The 27,936-nt window shown below is 43.2% G+C and overlaps 1 protein-coding gene across 3 annotated transcripts; it reads left to right on the top strand.

Annotated features, from left to right (window-relative positions):
• Positions 1–576: 576 nt before the first annotated feature.
• On the top strand, positions 577–26,706 carry LOC112247275 (grainyhead-like protein 1 homolog). Of its 3 annotated transcripts, none has more exons than XM_024415984.2 (15): positions 577–773; positions 4,193–4,379; positions 5,409–5,488; positions 5,860–6,205; positions 7,038–7,120; positions 7,673–7,826; positions 8,115–8,226; positions 10,253–10,347; positions 12,866–13,112; positions 13,276–13,403; positions 17,857–17,885; positions 18,864–18,949; positions 22,885–22,970; positions 24,159–24,223; positions 24,412–26,706. In XM_024415984.2, the coding sequence occupies exons 1-15, from the start codon at positions 754–756 to the stop codon at positions 24,524–24,526; spliced, it is 1,833 nt and encodes a 610-aa protein (XP_024271752.1). In that variant the 5' UTR covers positions 577–753; the 3' UTR covers positions 24,527–26,706. The 3 variants fall into 3 exon arrangements, with proteins under 3 accessions (XP_024271752.1, XP_024271754.1, XP_042175176.1); XM_024415986.2 differs by lacking the exon at positions 577–773 and adding an exon at positions 805–957; XM_042319242.1 differs by lacking the exons at positions 577–773; positions 4,193–4,379 and adding an exon at positions 4,446–4,730.
• Positions 26,707–27,936: the final 1,230 nt, after the last annotated feature.

The raw sequence follows: 27,936 nt of genomic DNA, 5'->3' as shown, positions 1-27,936 counted from the left end.
CATAGTTTGTACATCTCAATTGTCAGTAGAAACCACATTTGTATAAGAAAGTCCGCCATATCAGCTATGTGTTTTTAAAAGGCAGTAATCGAGGCTGAATGAATTGTTTCGCTGCCAGACAAGGCTCCGCTGATAGCCAGGTGTAGCAGTGGTATAGTGCATTTTATGTATTGTTTAGTGTTGTAGTGGCTTTGCTGGCATGCGTCCCACTTTCTTTCTTTCTTTTTTTGCCCCACCAAGGTTTACATGCTAAAATCGCCACTGTCTAGAACTACACAATTACTAAACATTTACTTACTTTGAAATATAATAAACCATTTTTAAAAAATGGTTTTGTTTGCCCCACCAAGATTTACATACAAAAGTCGCCACTGAGTGTGAGACGATTATTTACACCTGCTACATTAGGTTACCCTTCATTCTGTCACAGTCCCATGTCACTGTCATCCTCATTGGCTCATGCTCTGGCTTCTAACCAAGCCCACAGGTAGACCAACACAAAGTACCAACACATGTTATTGACTATTGGGCTCCGCCCCTTACCTCGTTGTAGCCTAATCCAATCCCATGCCCTGTCACAGGTAAAACCGGCCACATATTCTCACTCTACACTCCAAAAGCGAGAAAAGCCGACAAAACCCGTTCGTTCAGAGACACCTTTGCCGTGGCCCTCATCGTGCTTGAGTTTTTCTGGTGAAAGTAGACCGATCGGATTTACAGTACCAACTAGAAAGTCCAGTTCCACCAACCGAGATGTCACAGGATCATGACAAGTAAGTGTTTTTAGTTACCACTGCAAGTCCAGCAGAACCAACGTGTTGAGCTCTAACAGTTTATTGAACTTTGGTGCAAAATGACCAATGGATATTTTTTTAGATGGTTTACCCGCGCAGGTGGATTCTAACGGAGTTTCCTGGACTGTGGGAAAGTTAACTTTTTTCCTGCCAGACAAAACGAGTATGATTCAATCTCTTTATTTATTGTGCTTAGTGATTCAATCTCTATTTATCGTGTTTAGGATCCGTGTGAGCGCCGTTTGGGGTTCATAGCTACAAGCGCTGTTTCTCTGGTCGGGTTCCAGCCTGCACAGCACAGGTGTATATCTCGCCACCTGTCGTGCTAGTTCAGGCGCCTGTTCCGAGTAACGTTCTGCCAACCCGTGTGTTATTGATGGGCGGTTCATTATTTGATTTGGCTCACAGTTATGTGGTTAGACTTTATTTTGTTTGTCGAAGATATTCGTCTTAACCCCCCACCCATATTATTTTCCTAGTTGAGGTTTGAAATGTGTTATCTGATGCCCTAATCCATGGTTGTAATGGCATATCTAATCGAACATGGTACTTGAATCGAAAGAATATCATACTTTTTTGTAGGATTTTTATCTTTGCTCCAGAGTGATAATGTGTGAATGTATTTTGACCGTTTTTGAGGGCAATGACAAGGAGACTGTTGACTCCAGTGAAATCGTACACCTTTTAGGCGTTGGCCCCTTTAGTCAGAGGAACAATGTAAGCAAGATTTTCTCCGTTGTATTGTAGACACAGTCACTGGACGAATAATTCATGTTGACATAATTATTTAATTGATTGAGATAGTCAATACGAAAATGTTGTATTAAGAAAATGGATTATAATATTCACAAATAGGCCCTTGTTAAGAAAAATGATACAATGATAAAGACGGGCTTTTTCGTTTTCTTTTCTTAATCTCATCATTTTAAAACGTTTAATGTAGGCCTTACTGCATAGGCCAGCCTGTTTCACGTGATATCAAAATACGGTGTGAGGCACATGGGTTTCTCTCGCTTCAACCTTTCAGGAAAAACAATTTAGGCTGTTTTTGTTCAGTATCCAATTTAATGATTTTTTTCCACATTGAAAACTTTTAGCTATCCTCTTTTGTTTTACAGTGGATTACATATCATCCAATTTTTCTTGGGGGGTGGGGGAATGCGGTGAATAACGGATCTATCGGGTTGCAAATCCCTAACGCCCCAATTCGACATTTTGTGAATGAAACAATTAGATATTGGATTACTAATAATACGTTTGCCTTGACCATACCGAAAAAAAATAATCTGCTGTAGCAACTATAGCTTGGAAACCATCCTTACATTCTGTTTGTGCCACTCTGGAGACGCTTTTGTGTGAATTGAGGACAGAAAAGGTATGTCTCTTATCACACACTAGCCTCTATAGCATTTTGTTTGTTCATTTAAGAGAGTAGATTTAAGGAATTAAACAAATAAGGCGTGTCTTTATGTCTAAGATGTCATCATTGTTTGCACTTTAAATATTGTGCTAAAAATTAAACCTCAAAGGTTCTGTTTGTGATTCAGTTAAAAACAAAGGCAAACTATTTATTAAAACAATATTTGTGTGATCATCATACACATGTATATAACATAGAATTACACCATGCATGTTAGCCTACATTCAAATCACTGAAATAATACAATCTAATTGTTCAATAATGTAGGGCTTGTGGGCTATGTAACACCCTCTCACATTCTATGCAATAAATCTTGGTAAAAATGAATTATAGGTACCAAAAACGTTGTTATTGTAATAATGGAATAATACGTAGGATCACCAATCCTGTATGCTCACTTGTACGTAATCGACCATGACTGACTGACTGTCTGATACAGTACAGAGAGGATGACTGATTCTCTTCGGCATTGAGTCAGTTAAGGGCCTATGATTATGATGATGACGATGATTGTTCCAAACAGGTTCTTTAAGAATAAAACAACAACCCAGTCATATAAACTCTGGAATGTTGTACTAGATCCCTCCCTGGAGACAACAGACAGGTAACCAATAGGAAACACTTAACAGCAGACAGATAACCAATAGGAAACGCTTAACAGTAGACAGGTAACCAATAGGAAACACTTAACAGCAGACAGGTAACCAATAGGAAACACTTAACAGTAGACAGGTAACCAATAGGAAACACTTAACAGCATACAGGTAACCAATAGGAAACACTTAACAGCATACAGGTAACCAATAGGAAACGCTTAACAGCATACAGGTAACCAATAGGAAACACTTAACAGTAGACAGGTAACCAATAGGAAACACTTAACAGTAGACAGGTAACCAATAGGAAACGCTTAACAGTAGACAGGTAACCAATAGGAAACACTTAACAGTAGACATGTAACCAATAGGAAACGCTTAACAGCAGACAGGTAACCAATAGGAAACACTTAACAGTAGACAGGTAACCAATAGGAAACGCTTAACAGCAGACAGGTAACCAATAGGAAACACTTAACAGTAGACAGGTAACCAATAGGTAGCCAATAGGAAACACTTAACTGAAGACAGGTAACCAATAGGAAACACTTAACAGTAGACTAGTAACCAATAGGAAACACTTAACAGCAGACAGGTAACCATTAGGAAACGCTTAACAGCAGACAGATAACCAATAGGAAACACTTAACAGCAGACAGATAACCATTAGGAAACGCTTAACAGCAGACAGATAACTAATAGGAAATGCTTAACAGCAGACAGGTAACCAATAGGAAACACTTAACAGCAGACAGGTAACCAATAGGAAACGCTTAACAGCAGACAGGTAACCAATAGGAAACGCTTAACAGCAGACAGGTAACCAATAGGAAACACTTAACAGCAGACAGGTAACCAATAGGAAACACTTAACAGCAGACAGGTAACCAATAGGAAACACTTAACAGCAGACAGGTAGAGCAGTAGAGCATCTTTTCTCTCACAGGTAGCTGAGATTTGTTGCACAATCGACTTTCTTGTACAACAGGTCAGGAAGATAAAGAGTGACGTTGTTGATATCTCCAACCTGTTCGTTGGTTGTGAACAATGCAGTGATTGTTGCTCTGACTGTCTGTTGATTTACGTGCTGTCAGTCTGGCCTATCCATCTGATGTGAGTGACTCTCTGTCTGAATCTGAAGTGAACCAGTTAGAGAAACAGGACCATATTAACTAAATATTTATAACTCAGTCCGTCTTTTGTGTGTAGCTTATAATTATGCAGCTCCTGGTTTTGACATACACTTTATCTAGCTAGCACATGTTACTTTCCTTCAAGAAATGTGTCACTGCACTCCTGCTAACATGTCTCTCTCTCTTTCTCTCTCTCTTTCTCTCTATCTCTCTCTTTTTTCTCTCCCTTCTCTTTCTCCCCCTTCCCAGTAAGAGGCCGGTCCTGTTGTTGCAGAATGAGCCCAGCTACGGTCAGCGTCGGCCCTACACCAACGAAGACGAGGCGTGGAAGTCGTTCCTGGAGAACCCCCTGACAGCCGCCACCAAGGCAATGATGAGCATCAACGGGGACGAGGACAGCGCCGCTGCCCTGGGCGTGCTCTACGACTACTACAAGGTAACACAGGACCCAGGCTGGTCGACTACAGGCTGGTATGACTACTACAAGGTAACACAGGACCCAGGCTGGTCGACTACAGGCTCTACGACTACTACAAGGTAACACAGGACCCAGGCTGGTCGACTACAGGCTCTACGACTACTACAAGGTAACACAGGACCCAGGCTGGTCGACTACAGGCTCTACGACTACTACAAGGTAACACAGGACCCAGGCTGGTCGACTACAGGCTCTACGACTACTACAAGGTAACACAGGACCCAGGCTGGTCGACTACAGGCTCTACGACTACTACAAGGTAACACAGGACCCAGGCTGGTCGACTACAGGCTCTACGACTACTACAAGGTAACACAGGACCCAGGCTGGTCGACAACAGGCTGGTATGCCTACTACAAGGTAACACAGGACCCAGGCTGGTCGACTACAGGCTGGTATGCCTGCTACAAGGTAACACGGGACCCAGGCTGGTCGACAACAGGCTGGTATGCCTGCTACAAGGTAACACGGGACCCAGGCAGGTCGACTACAGGCTGGTATGCCTGCTACAAGGTAACACAGGACCCGGGCTGGTCAAATACAGGCTGGAACGTGTACAGGACCCAGGCTGGTTGACTACAGGCTGGTATGACTATTACAAGGTGGCCTAAAACAACAAGAATCAGATGAGTTATTACTGATAGAGGAGCCATGTTCACCCACAGTTATTACTGATACAGGAGCCATGTTCACCCACAGTTATTACTGATACAGGAGCCATGTTCACCCACAGTTATTACTGATACAGGAGCCATGTTCACCCACAGTTATTACTGATACAGGAGCCATGTTCACTCACAGGTGTTGCGACACTGTTCCACAACAATCCGAGCCATATAGATCGACAGCGTTGGAGAAACTAATTGAATGAAGTAGCTTTAGTTCTTGCATCTGTGAAACAGCAAAAACTAGTAGTGTTGCCTATGTAGATATGCTTCTATTGGATGTGGTCAGACTCACAGCGGCTGTGTTTACCTTCCCATGCAGGTGCCCAGAGAGAAGAGAACAATATCCCAGACCAAGACAGAGTCAATGGGCTCTGATGTGGATCCCAACAAAAGGTCCATGTAGGTAGAACATCCCTTTACAAACCACTGGGGAGGGCAAATGTGCTGTGTGCGCATGTGTGCATTTATAGGAACTACTAGGAATGTAGAAGTGAGAGGAATACAGGTCCTCCACGCACCTCACCACACCTCGCTACACCTTACCTCACCTTGCCACACCACATCTCACCTCACTACACCTTACCTCACCTTGCCACACCACACCTCACCTCACCACACCTCACTACACCTTACCTTACCACACCTCACCACACCTCACTACACCTCGCCTTGCCACACCACACCACACCCCACCTCACTGTTGGTTTGGTCCTTGTGAAATTTCATCATAAACTGACATTTTACCTGCCGTGTTTTTTGTTTTTCTTCAGGCACTTGATGGCCCCCCTGCAGGAAGCTTCCATGGCGTCAGTGGAGAGCAGGATCCAGTTCCTGAAGGGCCCCATCAACATCCTGCTGCCCAACCAGCTAACTGGCCAGGACAACAAGAGAGGGGTCCTTTTCCCCTCCCCGGACACCACTGTCACAGTCTCCATCGCCCCCAACTACCCCAATGTCAAGATGGAGGTGCCCTCCCACAGCTTCCACTGTGCCGAGTCTGACAGCCACACGGCAGAGTTCGCCAGGCAGCTCACACACAGCCAGTTCAGCCCTAGCACCCAGCCCCGTACCCCCGACTCCACCTTCCCAGAGACCTACAAGGATGGTTCCCAAGAGGTGTGAACACAACAACAAGAATCCAATAGCCTCTTCTCTAGTCTAAAACCCTCACCACCCTCCTCCACACCCCCCTCTCAGATCTCTCTCTCCAGTCAGACAATAACCCTTTCACCTGAGCCTCTGGAGCTTACAACAGTGGGTCTCAGCCCTCCCTGTTTTTATTTGAACATTCCAAAATAGCAGACCAGTGTGTTATTATGCCATTGTCTGGCCCACACAATAAAGTGCTGTACTATTTCCCCCCTTCAATAGCCCAGGCCTTTATCTCTCCTCTCTCTCCATTTAACCTGGAGGGGGATTACCTTGGAAAGGGATAACCCAACACAACCCCCTTCACACGGGGAGAAGAGGAAGGAGTGAGGGAAGGAGAGAGGGAGGGCAGGATGGGACGTGGTTTGTTTCCACTTCAGTGAGAGAGAGAGAGAGAGAGAGAGTGTGTAACAGAGAAATATAATGAGAGAGAGAGAGAGAGAGAGAGAGAGAGAGAGAGAGAGAGAGAGAGAGAGAGAGAGAGAGAGAGAGAGAGAGAGAGAGAGAGAGAGAGAGAGAGAGAGAGAGAGAGAGAGAGAGAGAGAGAGAGAGAGAGAGAGAGAGAGAGAGAGAGAGAGAGAGAGAGAGAGAGAGAGAGAGAGAGAGAGAGAGAGAGAGAGAGAGAGAGAGAGAGAGAGAGAGAGAGAGAGAGAGAGAGAGAGAGAGAGAGAGAGAGAGAGAGAGAGAGACCTATACTCCCTGTAACCCCTGAGAGCGCTAGCTTACAACCCTTGTCATGGATGCTTGTCTAAATCCAGACCCTCTCTCCCCACTTCTCTGTCCTCTTTGTGTGCCACAGGTGTTCTCCTTCCCAGGGGATCTCCAGTTACGCATGGCCTCCATCTCGACAGAGGAATACAGCGTGTTTGACACCGTACCGGGGTAAGCCCTCCAGCCCGGCGCCTGCCCGCTGTCGCTCGCACCCTGCCATTCAGCCCCTGATAGGAGAATAACCACATTCAGTCAGCAGATTCCCTCAGTTTAAAAGCTACAATGCCAAACATAATGTTATCAGGGGCTCAGTGACACTACGAGGATTCGGGGTCACAATCTAACCAATGGGAAGGGACTGATGAAGGTGGTCTTATTCAAGGGGTGACATTTGCAATGTATTTCAGATGTGGAAAATATAGATAATCAATATTTGCATACGGTATTTTCATAAATACTGAAAACACATCTAGATTGTTTAGAATAAAGATAGATACCAGATAAACATCAGCTGAATACTAGATACATCACTTTTTCCATCTCTAGGCCTTCTCTTTCCCTAACCTGAAATCCAGGCCTGTTTTGTGCCAAACATATGACACGGAGTACAAGGAGTGGAATGTCAGCACAAAGCAGGTCTGGATTTCAGGCTACTCTTTCCCTAAAGTAAAATACAAATGTAGCCTACTGTGGTTTTGTCACTAATATCTATTTCCTGATTAGGAATCATTTTGAGTACACCCTGGATGCTTCCAAGTCGCTGCGTCAGAAGACAGGTGACGGTACCATGACGTACCTGAACAAGGGCCAGTTCTACCCCATCAGCCTCAGGGAGATCGACAACAGCAAGCTGCGGCACCCCATCAGCAAAGTCAGGGTAAGACCACACCACCAAGCTAGTTAGTTGTTCTACAGTAGTTCATGGTCAATAACAGAAAACTTTTAGATTGGTCCTTGTCTGTAACTAAATATGTGCAGATAATTTGGCTAGGTCTCTCATGTTAAAGATACATTTTTTGACAGAATAAACAGAGAAATCTTAGGCTAGTTGGTAGCTATTATGCTAATAGTAGCTAATGTACTAACAAGTAGGAACTTGTTAAGTGGAATGTGTCAGTTAAGCTAAGCATGATTGATGGCCCTGGGGTTGTGTGCACCATTTCAGAGTGTGGTGATGGTGGTGTTCGGAGAGGAGAAGTGCAGAGACGACCAGCTGAAGCACTGGAAGTACTGGCACTCCAGACAGCACACAGCCAAACAGAGGTGTCTTGATATTGGTAAGAGCCTATGCTACTGAAACCTACATGGAACACCAGTCCTCACACACTCTTGAAGAAGATGCTACACCAAGACATGAAGCCTAGTTTACGGTGCAAAGCACAAGTTACTACAAGTTTTCAACTGTTATTATCTAAAGCGAGGAAAGACAAAAAACTGGCTAAAACATGAGTTGTTTTACCCTTTAAGATTGTTCATGAAGCTTAAATGTTTTATTACCTCTGGGGAAATAACAGGTGCAAACTTCACATTACAAACGCTTATTAAATCAGGCCATAGTTTTTATGTCACATAAAGTCACCAGAAGTTCTCCCTGAATGGTTCCGAATACATTTCATCATATTTACCTGACACTCTTCTTACCATACAATCCTGCGCTGTCACGAGTCACTGTTGGTTCCTGAGTTGTTGTGCAACAGTCACCCTCCATCTCCTCCCCCGTGTCACATGCTGTCTCTGTCTCAGCTCAACTCTCATGACCTAGGAGGAGAAGCAGCCAGCTAGCCAAGGAGCCAGGCAGACAGACCCACCCAATGAGCCAAAACCTCTATGCCACCTTAAATAAATAACTTAGTAGAAGATCTAGGATGATCACGTCCCTCTTGTCCGTATACTCTTATTCTAAAAGGGAAAAATTATCCTGGATCTGATTGGATGAACCTTTAACAAACCTCTTTAGAACAATACATATGATTGGATGAAGGAGGGTGATAATTTGAGTGGATATGAGACAAGGCCAGTTTTCCTCCTATTTACATTTACTTCACCACATTCCTAAATAAATGAATGTACTTTTTACTCCATACATTTTCCCTGACACCCAAAAGTACTCGTTACATTTGGAATGCTTAGCACACAGAACAATTGTCAAATTCACGTACTTATCAAGAAAACATCCCTAGTCATCCCTACTGCCTCTGATCTGGCAGACTCTCTAAACACAAATGCTTAGTTTGTAAATGATTTGTGAGTGTTGGAGTGTGCCCCTGACTATCCGTAAAATGTGCTGTCTGGTTTGTTTAGTATAAAGAATTTGAAATGATTTATACTTTTACTTTTGATACTTAAGTATGTTTTAGCAATTACATTTACATTTGAAACTTAAGTATTTTTAAAACCAAATACTTTTAGACTTTTACTCAAGTAGTATTTTACTGGGTGACTTTTGCTTGAATCGTTTTCTATTAAGGTATCTATACTTTCACTTAAGTATGACAATTGGGTACTTTTTCCACCACTGCCTATTTGTTAATGATACCTGTGTCAACTGAGCTCTATGGTGGCTCCCTGTCGGGACAATACAGCAGCCTAATTCTCTGGAGGTAGACTGGTCAATCTTACTCTGCACGCACATACTGTGAAAGGAGAACTTAGTTCTGCTTGACAGAGGAAAGTGTATTGTCTCACTTGCAGTCTGACTTTGATGGAAGGACTGTGGGCGAAAGGTGACCATTGAGACAACCTGCTTGCTTTCGATTAAAGTAGTCAGTCAGCAACGTAGAGGTGCCCTACTAAAACAGTGTGGTTTATGGCATAAGGGCATAGGCCTAATAAGGGACTTTGATGGGGTTGGTCAGAACCTAAAGTTTGGAGGCAAGTGCCTCAATTTCCGAAAAATGGCATAGTGAAAACGTTTTCTGAAGGATTAGACTCATAGTACAACAACGCAAGACTACGAGACCAATACCACGGAGCAAGCTTTTTAAGCCGCACCTTTTGAGGACAAAAAGCTTGTTTGTTTATCAAACATCTAAGATGTGGGATGAGACCTCACCAGGGTGGGAGCACATTCTCAATGGTTGTATCTGATACAAGCTACTGACCTTCACGTCATTCTTATGCAAGGCTTCTAAAACCTTTAATTCAGCCCAGTCCTAATAATGATAATAATAATACTAATAAAATAGCCTTCCACCTCTCCTCACTTAGCCACCGCCGCCCTTATCTTAGCACCCTCTCTTCATTGAATGTCTTATGTCAGTGCTAACTGTACTAACAGTCCATTATGTGTTCCATGGTTCCCAGCTGACTACAAAGAGAGCTTCAACACAATCAGCAACATTGAGGAGATCTCCTACAACGCCATCTCCTTCACCTGGGACATCAATGAGGAGGCCAAGGTGAGGTATAGGAAACGTACCTTTTGGTATGAGGAATCAGAGAGAAAAGGTGAAGAGAGATGGAAAGATAGTTGTAAGCCTAGTTGTTTATCCCTAGATCACGTGATGATGCCAAGTGTTTCTGGAGGATTCGGGTCATCTGATCACAACTTCTTCATCAACATTCTGTGTAAATGTGGCTGAAGATTCTTCCAAAAATAGACTCCCTTCCCTTGCTCTGTAGGTTAGGGTGTGTTTTGGCCATCACAGAAAAGGTGTCAGGTGATGCTAACCAATTTGTCAGCAAGCGATTGTCACACGCTTTGTCCTTTGTTTTCTTCTAAATGCCTTTTATGTAAAGTGGTCCTTCGAGTTTTGATCGAAAAATAAAGACATTTATTGGCCATTGGGGAGTAAGGGGAGTTTTCCTAGTGTTTTGGGTCCTTTGGTTGCTTAGAGACCATAGTGAATAGGTACATGTGTAGGTGTTTGTCTGCCGTCGAGGCCCCATTCTAAACTCGTTCTACGTCACACCAATTGCTGAGCTAAAGTGATGCACGTACAATGGAGGCCTAAGGATCTAGGACTTGCCTACTGCCTAACAATGGGAGTTGGAATGAGGAAACGCGGCAGGGGGGCAGAACTGGATTTGACAGCTAGCGATGGAATCCCGTCCGACCGGGTACGAGGTGACAGACATAATCCACCGTCCCTGACCAGTTTGTTGGGTTGTGAGGGATGGCGTCAACAGACAATCTCACAGACTCTTTAGCTTGCGCTTTATGTTCATGGGGTGCTATGACACTGCTACTGTTGACTGTTGTACTGTTAGCCTGGGATGCACAGACAGTTCATCTATCCCTTCCATCTCCTTGCTCTTTGGTTTTCACTGAGGGACACACACACACACACACACACACACACACACACACATGCATACATATAACCAGAGTGTGGATCTTCTCATCTCATGACCTGAGGCCTGTGTCCATAGGACCGAGGACTTCCATCCTTGTGTTTGTACTGTGTATAATCACTGTTTGTTAGAACCACAGATGAGTCAGGTGTAAGGTGTCACAAGGATGGTTTTGTGTGTGTGTGTGTGTGTGTGTGTGTGTGTGTGGGGGGGGGGCTGCTCCCCTGATGATTTAATAACTTAGGCACACACAGTTTACTCAGAAGGAGGAAATGAAGCAAGGAAATGAAACAAGGCAGAGTAGGAGCAGCCTTTCTCAAATGTTGACGCGCTTTGGGCTTCTTGACAAAACACTCTCCAATGATCATGAGAATAGAGCATTATACGATGAGATCATCTTTACTGAAGATGAGCAATTGCAAAAATGTTGAAATGCAACATACTTACATATGTAGCTCGTGAAACTATGTTGCACCATACATGACTTTACATGAAGTTAGCAACATAGTTTCTTGCCACATTGGGTAACCAGCAGGCTATTTGATTAAACCAAGGATCTAATTTAGAAAGCTAGTTACATTCTGCTTAAAATGAACTGCAAAAACGAGTTACTAAATAGTTACTAGGTGGCTATTCCAAAAAATGAACAGTTCAGTCTAACTACATCAAATCTGTGCAACTTGCAGTAAAGGTTTTTCAGTATAGTGGTTATATGTTAAGTACGCATATTGAAATAGGTATTTCTCTAGAAAGTGATCTATTGAAATAGCTTTCCGCAATCTTGTTTTAATGGTTGGAAGTAGAACTAAGAGTCAACATGTAATTACCACTCTCTGCCAAAAGAGGGAGACACACACCAGTTCAGTGAAGACAGCATGTACATAACAAGGAACCAGACAAAGCGATCCTTTGCGCCTGAGAATTCAGTGGGAATGCTCATGAATAACTATTATCTAATTTACTGTGTATGGAAAATCAGTTAATGACAAAGAATGGAATTAACATTTTACCCATTTGCATTATTATTATTATTTTATTTAAAAAATCTATTTCTTTTTTTAATCTGACCTTCATTTAACTAGGCAACTCAGTTAAGAACAAATTATTATTTACAACGACGACCTACCCCGGCCAAACACGGACGATGCTGGGCCAATTGTGCGCCGCCCTATGGGACTCCCAATAACGGCCGGATGTGATACAGCCTGGATACGAACCAGGGACTATAGTGACACCTCTTACATTGAGATGCAATGCCTATATTCTGTATCCAAAATATATAAACACGGTATATGCCTGAAGTGTAAGATACCATACACTGTGCACAATCACTATAATGTTTAACATAGAGGCAATGCAACACATCTCTTTTGTTAATGTATGAAACTCCCCCTCCTCCTCCTCCCTTCTGTCCGCCCCATCCTCCTATGAGCCAGTCAGGAACCACCTCCTATGTAATTCCAATTTGCATGTTATGTGTTGCTATGCACAGTTTTAATGTACCTGAATTACTCCACAAACAAAATTTGAAAAACAAAGTCATAAATCTTGCTCCTCCTCTTCCGCCTTCATCATCCTCTTCTTCCTCTTCCTCATTTTCCTTCTCCTCTTCCTCCTCCTCAGATCTTCATCTCGGTCAACTGTCTGAGCACAGACTTCTCTTCTCAGAAGGGTGTGAAAGGCCTGCCCCTGAACCTGCAGATAGACACCTACAGCTACAACAACCGCAGCAACAAGCCCATCCACCGGGCCTTCTGCCAGATCAAGGTGTTCTGTGACAAGGGAGCTGAGAGGAAGATCAGAGACGAGGAGAAGAAGCAGTCTCGTAGGAAGGGCAAGAGCACCGACCTCAACCCCAGTCTGGGATCATGTGAGTTCCCACTGAGTACAGACACACACACACACACACACAGTCAAAGCATGTGTATACGCGCACATTTTGTGCTATATTTTTTGTGATCACACACACACGTCTATCTTGCAATGATGTACATCAACTAATCTCATTATTTGTCAATTTTGCCCCTCCATAGATGTGGACGTTAAAGTCCCTTTCCTTCAGAAGCGTAATGATGTCACAACCTTTAAGATGATGTCTGACTTTGAGACCCAGCCGGTTCTCTTTATCCCTGACATCCACTTCTCCATCTTCCAGCGCCATGTGAGTACCTAGCCCCTAAACACTGACATGTGGTCAGTTTTTCATTTGACCCTCTAAAGGTTAAGGTTAGGACTTGGGGAGGGTAAGCTGATCCTAGATCTGTGTCTAAGGGTCAGCATTCTGGGCCAGGTCACGGAAGACAGGGTTATGCAGAGTATAGCTACCACATAAATCATGTTAATCAACGGTACCTGTGACATTCAAACTGATATAAAAACACAGTTTGGTTTTCCTAGTATAGTGTAGTTGTGGTGATAAGGCTGTTATCAGAATCATTGGAACAAAATGATAAACCCCAACCCTTTTTTGAATGCATTCTGCAAAAATGTAAAAAAATAAAAAATAAATCATTGTTTTTATCTATGTACACTACCTTTCAAAAGTTTGGGGTCACTTAGAAATGTCCTTGTTTTTGAAAGAAAAGCACATTGTTTGTCCATTAAAACAACATCAAATTGATCAGAAATACAGTGTAGACATTGTTTATGTCGTCAATGACTATTGTAGCTAGAAATGGCAGATTTTTAATGGAATATCTACATAGGCGTACAGAGGCCCATTATCAGCAGCCATCACTCCTGTGTTCCAATGGCACGTTGTGTTAGCTAATTTAAGTTGATCATTTTAAAAGGCTAATTGATCATTAGAAAACCCTTCCGCAATTATGTTAGCACAGCTTAAAACTGTTGTCTGATTAAAGAAGCAATAAAACGGGCCTTCTTTAGACTATTTGAGTATCTGGAGCATCAGCATTTGTGGGTTCGATTATAGGCTCAGAATGACCAGAAACAAATAACTTTCTTCTGAAACTTGTCAGTCTATTCTTGTTCTGAAGAATGAAGGCTACTCCATGCAAGAAATTGCCAAGAAACTGAAGATCTCGTACAACGCTGTGTACTACTCCCTTGCACAATATTCCATTGGAACACAGGAGTGATGGTTGCTGATAATGGGCCTCTGTACGCCTATGTAGATATTCCATAAAAAATACAAATAAAATCTGCCGTTTCCAGCTACAATAGTCATTTACAACATCAACAATGTCTACACTGTATTTCTGATCAATGTGATGCTATTTTAATGGACAAAAAATATATATTTAAAAAACAAGGACATTTCTAAGTGACCCCAAACTTTTGAACAGTGGTGTATATTTGCACAAGTGGTTAACAACAGCCATACATTTAGATTACATAGTAGTTATATCTATTCAGATAATATACCGTACTTGGTGCTGATTCAATCATAAAAACCTTATCAAAGGGCATTTGAATGCAACTTCAACCAGCCTCTGACTACCAAAGAGTCCAGTCCACCCTCTCCGTGTCTCTTTCAGACTTCTAAAGAGCCACTCATTCTGGCAGTCCTTCACTAAATACCAGGAGTTCTTTCGAGAGTGGATATCCCTTAAGGCAATCTTACTTTAGGGTGTAGGGGCTTTTGCCTATTGTTAATAGATGAATTAGAGACCAAACCCTAGTGTTTGAAGTCTAAGCCCTGAACACCATTGATGTCCAGTGCGTTATGAGGGATCAGAGTTAAGACATTTCAGAAATGTTCCCAAAAATTCCAGAAATCCTGGTTGAATTGACAGAATAGTTTATTTTGGAACTCTACATTTATTTATTTTTTTAACCTTTATTTAACTAGGCAAGTCAGTTAAGAACAAATTCTTATTTTCAATGACAGCCTAGAAACAGTGGGTTAACTATCTGTTCAGGGGCAGAACAACAGATTGGTACCTTGTCAACTCAAGGATTTGAACTTGCAACCTTTCAGTTACTAGTCCAACACTCTAACCACTAGGCTAACCTGCCACCCAAGAGGGATGTGCTATGTCATTGCCATGTTATGACCTTGTATAGCCCGCCCAGCACTCCTCATGACAGTCATTCCTCTCCAGCTGGTTGGGCCAGGTGACTGGTCATTCCTCTCCAGCTGGTTGGGCCAGGTGACTGGTCATTCCTCTCCAGCTGGTTGGGCCAGGTGACGGGTCATTCATCTCCAGCTGGTTGGGCCAGGTCACGGGTCATCATCTCCAGCTGTTTGGGCCAGGTGACTGGTCCCAGACCTCCACACTCTGTCAGTCGCCGCCTGCAGAGTGGTGTTCTCTGGGATATATATATGATCACCATGGACAAGCAGCTCTTTCTGTTTTCAAGACCTATTAGAAAGAACGGACTAGTCGACTGGTGCCTGGCCAATATCAGTGTAACTTTGTCACTATGAGATCAGAGGGTTTGTCCCAAATGGCACCCTATTTACTATGTAGTGCAGTACACTACTGTTGACCATAGCCCTATAGGCCTCAGTCAAAAGTAGTATTTCATATATAGTGCACTACTTTTGACAAGGGCCAAAAAGTAGTGCACTATATAGAGAGCCTTTTCAGACACAACCATATAATTTGTTTTTAACTGCCTGTTCAGGGGTAGAACAACAGATTTTTACCTTGTCAGCTCTGGGATTTGATCTTGCAACCTTTCGGTTACTAGTCCAACACTCTAACCACCAGGCTACCTTGGTCACACCTTATATGGTTCCTGGCTGGTAAACAGTTTCAACTCCTACTCAGGACAAGGTGCAGGTCAAGGTGACTAAAACATACAGTGTAGACCTGGCAATTGGCCAGGATACTGTAATCATGTAATATCATGGGATCGGGTGTTGGTTATATAACCTGGGAGGTTCCAGTGTCATCTGATAGGTGGAGATGGCCTTGGGATAGATCCAAAGGTTTCTAGGTGTGTGAGTCAAATTATCTTACACAGTGCTTCAACGAATCCAAACATGTTTGGAATCACTCTCATATGCGTGAATATCTCATCATTTCAATATCATTGATTATGGAAGCCCAGTGGTTTCTTAATACGGCACCTAATGTAGTATGTCTAGAGTAGACTGCACCTGTTGCACTTGTGACTTGGCTTGATGTGAAGGGGACAGGAGACAGAGGGGAGTGTAGCACACGTCTGTCTACGTGTGGTATGTCAGGTCTCTCTCTCCATTCCCCAACAACACACCTCTTCCTGGCACTAGCAGTGCTCCTAGCCACGCCTGGACTCTGAACCCACCTTGGCTTAGCAGTGTGATATCACATGGCCCTCAGGGTGGTTGCTGGAAGCCTAGAGTGAATCATTTTCCCTAGACCTGGAAGATGGGCAGACAGTTGTTTTAATTCATCCCTGTGGCTCTGTAGAAAGTGACTGCCCCACTTTGACTGCCCCCTGTTGGCCACAGTGGCACCAGTGTCCGTTCATGAGGTTTGCGTATTTGAAAATATTATTGCTACTGAAAACAAACATGAGTGTTTCACATTGGACAAGTCCAGGTAGTCCCTCCCTGTTTCAGTCCATTTGGTGCATAATGAACATGACCCAGCTGAGCTGACTGAGTTCTCTGGTTTCTGGGCCACATGGTGTTGCTGACATGCAGGGTGGACTGAGCTGAAAATAAACCTTTACTGTTTACCATTCTGATCCAGCCTGGAAGGAAAATGTTTATTTTGACACACGATTGGAATAAAATGGCAACCCAGTAAATCTCTAGCCCTCCTATCAGTTAGTGATTAGCAGGGGACTTGGTTTCCTCTGAGAATAGACTATTGATTTGGCCTGGTCCAGGTGTTTAGTACATGCTCCTTAACTACATAGTGGAGTAGTACACACTAACAACCTGGACCAGAGCTAATATTGATTATACATTCCACAATTCCTCCTAAAATATGGACACTGCTTAGTTACAACACACGACTGCACTCTGTTACCTGTGAATGTGTTTAGTATTGATAAGACAATCAATGAAGGTATGGAAACCAGGTTGGAAGACAAGTGGGCCAATGAAATGTATCCTTCTAACCAGGTCAGAGGGCGAGTGGGCCAATTAAATGTATCCTTCTAACCAGGTCAGAGGGCGAGTGGGCCAATTAAATGTATCCTTCTAACCAGGTCAGAGAGCGAGTGGGCCAATTAAATGTATCCTTCTAACCAGGTCAGAGGGCGAGTGGGCCAATTAAATGTATCCTTCTAACCAGGTCAGAGGGCGAGTGGGCCAATTAAATGTATCCTTCTAACCAGGTTGCACTTATCTTGTGCTGCAAGAATGGCCTTTAGGATTTATGAATCGAAAGTGTTACTCAAAATAATCTGAACTGCTTATTACAGTAATAAATTAAAGCATGCTCTCATGTTGAGGGGAAAATATTTAAATCATATCCAAAACACTGTCATCAGTTTTGATTTAAGAGGTCCCTTAGGATTGTTGACACGGCCCACAAAGTTCAATAGACCTGTTCCATATTAGATCAAATGACCTCTTTCATATGTATGACTGTTTTTTCACCCTTAACCCATATCATTCCCTCCCCTCATTCTCTGTTCTCTTCCTCCCTCTTCACCCTCTTTCTCCCTCTTCACCCTCTTTCTCCCTCCATTCTCTCTCTTTCTCCATGCAGCCCTTCTCACAAGAAGATGGAGAGGAAAGGTAAGTTCCTGGAAACATTGACTTCACGCTAATTAGTTTTATTGGACAAGTAGATGGAAAAGGGCTGGAGTAAATAAAGTATGGCCACTCATATGGTAGCTGTTCGACCGAGACAACCTTTAGCTTGTCTAGTTTCCACCTTTAGCTCTTCCAGTGTCAACCTTTAGCTCTTTCAGTTTCCACCTTTAGATCTTTCAGTTTCCATCTTTAGCTCTTCCAGTTTCAACCTTTATCTCTTCCAGTTTCGACATTTAGCTCTTCCAGTTTCAACCTTTAGCTCTTCCAGTTTCAACCTTTATCTCTTCCAGTTTCCACCTTTAGATCTTTCAGTTTCCACCTTTAGCTCTTCCAGTTTCCACCTTTAGCTCTTCCAGTTTCCACCTTTAGCTCTTCCAGTTTCCACCTTTAGCTCTTCCAGTTTCCACCTTTAGCTCTTCCAGTGTCAACCTTTAGCTCATCCAGTTTCCACCTTTAGCTCGTCCAGTTTCAACCTTTAGCTCTTCCAGTGTCAACCTTTAGCTCTTCCAGTTTCCACCTTTAGCTCTTCCAGTTTCAACCTTTAGCTCTTCCAGTTTCAACCTTTACCTACACCAGTTACTTCTAAGAAAGACCCTGAGAGCTGTTTGTGTCATGGTCTATTACGTAGTTGTTAGGGTTGTTAAAGTGGTTGTTAGGGTGGCTGTTAGGGTGGTTGTTAGAGTGGTTGTTAGGGTTGTTAGGGTGGTTGTTAGGGTTGTTAGGTTGGTTGTTAGGGTTGTTAGGGCCTTCCTGCTATTTCTCTGGGAGAGGGCCACACAGGCTTAACTGGAGTGTGTGTGTGTGTGTGTGTGTGTGTGTGTGTGTGTGTGTGTGTGTGTGTGTGTGTGTGTGTGTGTGTGTGTGTGTGTGTGTGTGTGTGTGTGTGTGTGTGTGTGTGTGTGTGTGTGTGTGTGAGTGCATAAGCGCTCTAAACCAACCTGTCGTGTGTGTCCATTGCAGTTCGGGCATGAAGAGATCGCTCTATGCCGAGGATGAGTTTGGTTCACCTTCCAATAAGCTGGCCAGAATGGACAAGCCCAAGAAAGGTATGACGTGTGTGTGTGCCCGCCCCGCCCATGCGCTGTGTATACACTACTGATAAGGTCACTCTCTACCACGAAACCAGAGAGAGGGCTAGGTATGGAGAGGGAGGAGTGTGTTTGTTATGGCTTGCCTTGAAGGCCACCAACACCCCATCACACACAAATCAAATCAAATGTATTTATATAGCCCTTCGTACATCAGCTGATATCTCAAAGTGCTGTACAGAAACCCAGCCTAAAACCCCAAACAGCAAGCAATGCAGGTGTAGAAGCTAGGAAAAACTCCCTAGAAAGGCCAAAACCTAGAAAGAAACCTGGAGAGGAACCAGGCTATGAGGGGTGGCCAGTCCTCTTCTGGCTGTGCCGGGTGGAGATTATAACAGAACATGGCCAAGATGTTCAAATGTTCATAAATGACCAGCATGGTCAAATAATAGGTCTGGGACAGGTAGCACGTCCGGTGAATAGGTCAGGATTCCATAGCCGCAGGCAGAACAGTTGAAACTGGAGTAGCAGTACGGCCAGGTGGACTGGGGACAGCAAGGAGTCATCATGCCAGGTAGTCCTGAGGCATGGTCCTAGGGCTCAGGTCCTCCGAGAGAGAGAGAGAAAGAAAGAGAGAAAGAGAGAATTAGAGAGAGCATACTTAAATTCACACAGGACAGCTGATAAGACAGGAGAAGTACTCCAGATATAACAAACTGACCCTAGCCCCCCGACACATAAAATACTGCAGCATAAATACTGGAGGCTGAGACAGGAGGGGTCAGGAGACACTTTGGCCCCATCCGATAATACCCCCGGAAAGGCCCAAACAGGAAGGATATAACCCCACCCACTTTGCCAATGCACAGCCCCCACACCACTAGAGGGATATCTCCAACTTACCATCCTGAGACAAGGCCGAGTATAGCCCACAAAGATCTCTGCCACGGCACAACCCAAAGGGGGGCGCCAACCCAGACAGGAAGATCACATCAGTGACTCAACCCACTCAAGTGACGCACCCCTCCTATGGACGGCATGAAAGAGCACCAGTAAGCCAGTGACTCAGCCCCTGTAATAGGGTTAGAGGCAGAGAATCCCAGTGGAAAGAGTGGAACCGGTCAGGCAGAGACAGCAAGGGCGGTTCGTTGCTCCACACACACCTTACCCATAGATGTGAGGCACGTGATTCTTATTTACCCAGCCCCTGAAAACACTATAGTGTTATAAGAGACTCTGTTAAATGACCTAAAGGTAAATGTCAAAATGAACACTTGCAAAGCATGAGTATTATTCTAAAGCACTCCGAACCCGAAACTAGGCCAAATAAAAAACCCAGTGTGCTTTGCAGTTGATCATTTACATTTTGTTCATTTAGAGACGCTCTTATGCAAAGTGACTTACAAGTAGTGCATTTAACTAGGGTAGATGAAAAAACACATAGTCAGAGCAAGTAAAACATTTCTGTAACCCTTACTGAGAATGTTGTTGTTAAGGGAGTTGATTGCCAATTGCCAAATTTTGGGATTTCTTTATACAATTTAGCCAGTAGTTCTGAAAGTAGCACCCTCATGCCAAAAGTGGCCCTGAAAATTGCACATACGGTGATCTCCAAAAGTAGTGGGACAATGAGCAATCTATTTTTGTTTTGACTCAGTACTCCAGCATGATTTAAATCATGCAATGATTATGAAGTTAAAGTACAGACTGTCATCTTTAATTTGAGGGCATTTTCATCCATATCAGGTGAACCGTTTAGAAATGACATCACTTATTGTACATAGTCCCCCCAGTTTAGAGGACCAAAAGGACTGGGACAAATTCACTTATGTGTATTAAAGTAGTCAAAAGTGTAGTATTTAGTCCCATATTCATAGCACACAATGCTTACATCAAGCTTGTAACTTAACAAACCTTGTTGGATGCATTTGCTGTTTGTTTTGGTTGCGTTTCAGAGTATTTTGTCATAAATGACCTATAACTTCCGTTCTCAAAGCATTATTGAAACCTCTCAGGAAAACTTTCAAGGAACCAGAGTAAAACGCTCTCAGAACCTCCCTGCAACCTAAAGATAAAGGTTCCTAGAACAGGCAACATGTTCACTTCTGTTTTCAGAACATTTAAAAAACGTTAAGTTTTACTGGTCAGGAAACGTATGTCTTCGTTCCCACAACCAATGTCAAATCAACAACATACTATCCCAAGGAACCAAATGAAATCAAATTCTATTTGTCACGTGCCGAATAGAACAGGTGTAGGCTTTACCATGCAATGCTGACTTACTAGCCCTAAAAAGAAAAAAAGAAATAGTGATAAAATAACAACGAGACTATATACAAGGAGTACCGGTACCAAGTCAATGTGGGCACCAGGTAGTTGAGCTAATTGAGGTAGTATGTAGATGTATACTGGAGAAAAATATAAACGCAACATGTAAAGTGTTGATCCCATGTGTCATGAGCTGAAATAAAAGATCAAAGAAATGTTCCATATGACATGTGTGGCTAATCAAGAAACTGATTAAACAGCATGATCATTACACAGGTGCACGTTGTACAGGGGACAATAAAAGGCCATTCTAAAATGTGCAGTTTTGTCACACAACACAATGCCACAGATGTCTCTGTTTTGAGGGAGCGTGCAACTGGCATGCTGACTTCAAGATTGTCCACCAGAGCAGTTGCCAGAGAATTTGATGTTGTTTTCTCTACCATAAGCCACCTTCATTTTTGAGAATTTGGCTGTACATTATTTTTTTATGTAACCTTTATTTAACTAGGCAAGTCAGTTCAGAACAAATTATTATTTACAACGACGGCCTACACCGGCCAAACCCAGACGACGCTGGGCCAATTGTGCGCCGCCCTATGGGACTCCCAATCACAGCCGGTTGTGATACAGCCTGGCTTGATACAGTGACGTCAGAAACCGTCTCAGGAAAGCTCATCTCCGTTCTCGTTGTCCTCACCAGGGTCTTGACCTGACTGCAGTTTAGCGTCGTAACCGACTTCAGTGGATAAATGCTCACCTTCCATGGCCACTGGCACGCTGGAGAAGTTTGCTCTTCATGGATGAATCCGGGTTTCCACTGTACCCGGCAGATGCCAGACCATATGTATGGCATCGTGTGGGCGAGCAGTTTGCTGATGTCAACGTTGTGAACAGAGTGCCCCATGGTGGCAGTGGGGTTATGGTATGGGCAGGCATAAGCAATGAACACAATTTCATTTCATAGATGGCAATTTGATTGTTGGCATGCTCTGGACCAACGACTTGGCACAGCCATTGAAGAGCAGTGGGACAACATTACACAGGCCACAATCAACAGCCTGATCAACTCTATGCAAAGGAGATGTCTCGCTGCATGAAGAAAATGGTGGTCACACCAGATACTGACTGTTTTTCTGATCCAAGCCCCTGGGGTATCTGTGATCAACAGACGCATGTCTGTATTACCATGTGAAATCAATAGATTAGGGCCTAATTAATTTATTTCAATTGACTGATTTTCTTTATGAACTGTAACTCAGTAGCCTACCGGTTAAGAACATTGGGTCAGTAACCGAAAGGTTACTTGTTTGAATCCCAGAGCCGACTAGGTGAAAAATCTGACCATGTACCTTTGAGCAAGGCACTAAACCCTAATTGCTCCTGTAAGTTGCTCTGGATAAGAGTGTCTGCTAAAATTGTTGAATTTTGCGTTTATATTGCATGTGTGTGTCACTATGCTGTGTGAGGTATTCGCCACATAAAACTGGGACATAGTGAGATGCTCAGATGTCCAAACCCAAATCAAGGGCTTCACCACTGTTAGCTTCAGCAGAAAATATATCTGACATTGCGAAGTTAATGTGTTCTGTGATTCAGGGTGTGTGTCCTGCTATGACCATGTGTGTGTGTGTGTGTGTGTGTGATCAATATGTTTCACTGCATGCCTCCTCTCTCCTGTGTAGTTCTGCTGTACGTGCGTAGGGAGACAGAGGAGGTGTTTGATGCGGTCATGCTGAAGAACCCAACAATGAACGGGCTGGTGGAAGCAGTAAGTTCTTACTCAATATGAACAGGAAATTAACACTGCCAGACATATGGTGTCCGTTATGGGAGGCTGGTCCCATTGCATCCCTCCAGTGACACTGTTTGTGACACGGCCCACTCTGCCACACAGACTCCTCTATCCTGCAATTACCCATGTCCACTATCTTTCTCTCTCAGCTTGATGCTAATTCAACTCAGCATGAGAGAGAGGGAGAGCTATGACCTCAACTCTTTCCTCAAAATGAAGTAGAGGGACAGACTGAGAGAGTGAAAGAGAATGAGAAAGGAGGATGCTCAAGGAGGACAGAGGCATTACCATGTGTAGGGTCTCCGTTTCTCCGTATAGTCATTCAGCCTTCCCCTCACGTGGGGATGCTGTGGTTCTGATCAGGGGGGTCTGTCTGTCTGGCTTAGTGCATTAAGACAAAGGGGACAGAGGACATCCCTCAGCAGGGGACAACAGGGGCTGTGGGGAAACTAGACATGGGTCTCCAACCGCCTCCGCAACAGGCCAGATGAGTCGTGACAGGACTGGACCTGGCCTTTCAACAGGCCAAATGAGTCATGACAGGACGGGACCTGGCCTCTCAACAGGCCAAATGAGTCATGACAGGACTGGACCTGGCCTCTCAACAGGCCTAATGAGTCGTGACAGGACTGGACCTGGCCTCTCAACAGGCCAAATGAGTCATGACAGGACTGGACCTGGCCTCTCAACAGGCCAAATTAGTCGTGGCAGGACTGGACCTGGCCCTGGCCTCTCAACAGGCCTAATGAGTCGTGACAGGACTGGACCTGGCCTCTCAACAGGCCTAATGAGTCGTGACAGGACTGGACCTGGCCTCTCAACAGGCCTAATGAGTCGTGACAGGACTGGACCTGGCCTCTCAACAGGCCAAATGAGTCGTGACAGGACTGGACCTGGCCTCTCAACAGGCCAAATGAGTCGTGACAGGACTGGACCTGGCCTCTCAGTTTCTCTGGGAGGGAAGTGTGAACAGCTGGGGAGAAAATGTGGGCAAAGATACCGCACACCTCTCTTTTCTTTCCTGGTTGAATTCAGATTGTGTTTAATGTCTGCCATTCGACCTGAGTAATTGTTAGAGTGGTGTATTGTATATTTCATTGCCATTCTCTTCTTTCAAAAGAGAGACTACTGTATTACAAGCCTTTGTTGCTCCGCTTCTTCTAGATATCGGAGAAATACAACGTGCCGCTCCAGAAAGTGGGGAAAGTCTACAAGAAATGCAAGAAAGGGTAAGTTGTTCTCATCAACGGTAAATCTATTTACCATGATTTAAGAATTCTACAACAAGTAAAACTTTTATATTTGTGAAGAATCAGGCCTTTTATGTATTTTACACAACATAAGACTCTGACCATAGAAATGTAATGATTAAATTTTATTACTGTGATACTGACATTTGTATCTGTCCCTCTGTTAGGATTCTAGTCAACATGGATGACAACATCATCAAACACTATTCCAACGAAGACACCTTCCAGATCTCTATGGAGGAGCTAGGGGGCATTTATAAACTCACCCTGACTGAAATCTGATTGGCCCAAAGGGAGGGGTGGGGAGTGAATGACACTATCGCTGCTCAGTCCGCAAAGAGTGTGGCAATAGGGCAGCTTGTAAAGTTGTTGTAAATGTAAAGACTCTTAGTTTACAGATACACATGGCATTGGCCCAGGCACCAAAAATGGACAGAATGTCTCAGACATTAGCCATATCTACAGTCCACTAGCCTGGTCCCAGATCTGTTGTTAGGCTTACCAATGATCATCACATTGTTTCGAGACATCATAGACAGATCTGGGACCAGGTTTAAACTGTCCACCTGTCTGAGAGTCTGTGTTCTTCTTTATTTGTGATGTCACTGATCCAAGTTACAAAGCCACTGCTCTTATGCCATGATGACATTGTGTTGATGGCTTGATGTAGACTTTTCATACTTTTTTGATACTTTTGTATTTAAGAATTGAGTCTGACAAGAAGCCCTCTTAGCTATGTCTTATAGGTATGCTGAGGCCATTTGAGAATCTTTGTTTATTTGTGTGGCGTGTCTCTCAGTATCTTTGTGTTGTATATGGTATAAATGAAAGCATCAGTCTAATAGTGCATTGCTTTTGGCATTAGCGTCATAGTGATCTGGAGATGTATGCAATCGTTTAGCCTGGTCCTCGATCAGTTTGGTCTGTCTTGCCAATTCATGTGGGGATTGTCAAGCCAAGACAGTGAAAACACAACTATCCTTATGCCTCAGGCTGCATTCTATCTGCCCCCTTGGAAAGGGTTGTCACTAGTTACCACCGCCACAAAGTCCAAATTGGCTATATTGTAAAATTAATGAAAACTAAAATGCAGCTTTTTGGTCTTAATTTAAGGTTAGGGTTAGGAATAAGTTTAGCTGTGTGGTTAGGGTTAAGGTTACGGTTCGGATAAGGTTTAAAATCAGATTTTAAAGAAGAGAAATTGTAGAAATAGCCTGGGTTTAGTCATAACTATGACTATGTGGCTGTGGTAACTAGTGACGAACCTCGGAATGCCATAGTACTAAAGACAGATCTTAATCTATTAAATTAGGATATCTATTAGGATATCTATTAGGATATCTATTAGGATATCTATTAGGATATTTCGCACACAAGGTGAGTGCAAACGCGTATTGTAAATAGAGAGGATGGATTGGCCTGGTTGGCTTACTCACTGTATTGATACTAAACATCCAGACAGTATTTAGTATGTATGTAATGTACACACTACCACAGTCTGGCAGTTAGTATGATATAATCTGTGTTTGTTGCTACTGTATGTGTGTTTTGAGAATGAGCATGTAATGTATGTGTGTGTCATATGGATTCTGAATAGAATGGAGAGCAGACATTTTCCCTCATACTGCTTTAGCATATGGCCTCTTCATAAGTATTACATGTCAAAAAATTATAATAAGATAAAAATGTATCAACCCTTCTGTCACTCAGCTATGGTGTGAATAGGATTCAGACCACAGGAGGCTGCTGAGGGGAGGACGGCTCATAATAATGGCCAGAACAGAGCAAATGGAATGACATCGAACAACTGGAAACCACGTTTAATGTATTTGATACCATTCCATTGATTCCACTCCAGTCAATACCATGAGCTTGTTCTCCCCAGTTAAGGTGCCACCAACCTCCTGTGATTGACTATTAGTCTATTAGTACAAAGGAAGTGCAATAAGGCAGTGATTGAAGCTCAAACACATTCAGATGGACAGATTTTCCCTTTCTTTTCATACACATATCAGACACAGTAATAGTGTGATAACATGACATTTGTGTCCATTTGAAAAATGTGGGGGACATTGTTTTCCTTGTGTACCTTCACAGCTCCTCTTTGCACCAGAGAAACAAAGTGATGCTCCAGCGCTTATGTATAATTTCAGCCAGTAGTTTTAAAAGTAGTGCTCACCAGCCAAAACCTGTTCCCGGATATTGTCCACTATATGTTATCCATTTCGCATGATAAGTTACGCCCTGCAACAATAACAAAATGCTTTAAAATGTTTTATTCGTATGATATGTTAAGTGGTTAATATCCCGGATTGTATCTTTAATGTCTATATATTTATTATGAGAATGGGAAAAAGGGTATTTTTTACCATATACACTGAACAAAAATATAAATGCAACATGCGTGTTGGTTTTCATGAGCTGAAATAAAAGATCCCAGATATTTTCCATATGCACAAAAAGCTTATTCCTCTAAAATGTTTCGCACAAATTTGTTTACATCCCTGTGAGTGAGCATTTCTCTTTTGCCAAGATAATCCATCCATCTGACAGGTGTGGCATATCAAGGAGCTGATTAAACAGCATGATCATTACACAGGTGCATCTTGTGCTGGGGACAATTAAAGACCACTCTAAAATGTGCAGTTTTATCACACAATAAAATGCCACAGATGTCTCAAGTTTTGAGGGAGCGTGCAATTGGCATGCTGACTGCAAGAATGTCCACCAGAGCTGTTGCCAGATAATTGATTGTTCATTTCTCTACCATAAGCCGCCTCCAACGTATTTCTAGAGAATTTGGCAGGACACCAATCAGGCCTCACAACCGCAGACGTACACCACGTGTATGGCTTCGTGTGGGCGAACGGTTTGCTAATGTCAACGTTGTGAACAGAGTGCCCCATGGTGGGGTTATGGTATGGGCAGGCATAAGCTATGGATAACAAACACATATGCATTTTATCAATGGCAATTTGAATGCACAGAGATACTGTACCGAGATCCTGAGGCCCGTTGTCGTTCCATTCATCCGCCGTCATGACATCATCTTTCAGCATGATAATGTACGGCCCCATGTCACAAGGATCAGTACACAATTCCTGGAAGCTGAAAATGTCCCAGTTATTCCATGGCCTGCATACTTACCAGACATGTCACCCATTGAGCATGTTTGGGATGCTCAGGATCGTCATGTACGACAGCGTGTTCCAGTTCCCGCCAATATCCAGCAATTTAGCCCAGCCACTCAACAGGCTACAATCAACAGCCTGATCAACTCTGTGCGAAGGAGATGTGTCGCGCTGCATGAGGCAAATGGTGGTCACACCAGATACTGAATGGTTTTTTGATCCACACCCCTACCTATTTTTATGTATCTGTGACCAACAGATGCATATCTGTATTCCCAGTCATATCTGTATTCCCAGTCCATAGATTAGGGAGTAATGAATTTTCCAAATGAGTGATTTCCTTATATGAACTGTAACTCAGTAAAATCTTTTAAATTGTTGCCTGTTGCATTTATATTTTTGTTCAGTATATATACTGTATACATTGAGTGTACAAAACATTATGAACACCTGCTCGTTCCATGACAGACTAACCAGGTGAATCCAGGTGAAAGTTATGATCCACTTTAATCAGTGTAGATGAAGGGGAATAGACAGGTTAAAGAAGGATTTTTAAGCCTT

Source organism: Oncorhynchus tshawytscha, unplaced genomic scaffold (genome assembly GCF_018296145.1).
Source record: "Oncorhynchus tshawytscha isolate Ot180627B unplaced genomic scaffold, Otsh_v2.0 Un_contig_1824_pilon_pilon, whole genome shotgun sequence".
Taxonomy (NCBI): domain Eukaryota; kingdom Metazoa; phylum Chordata; class Actinopteri; order Salmoniformes; family Salmonidae; genus Oncorhynchus; species Oncorhynchus tshawytscha.
This window is presented reverse-complemented; position numbering and strand designations above follow the sequence as displayed.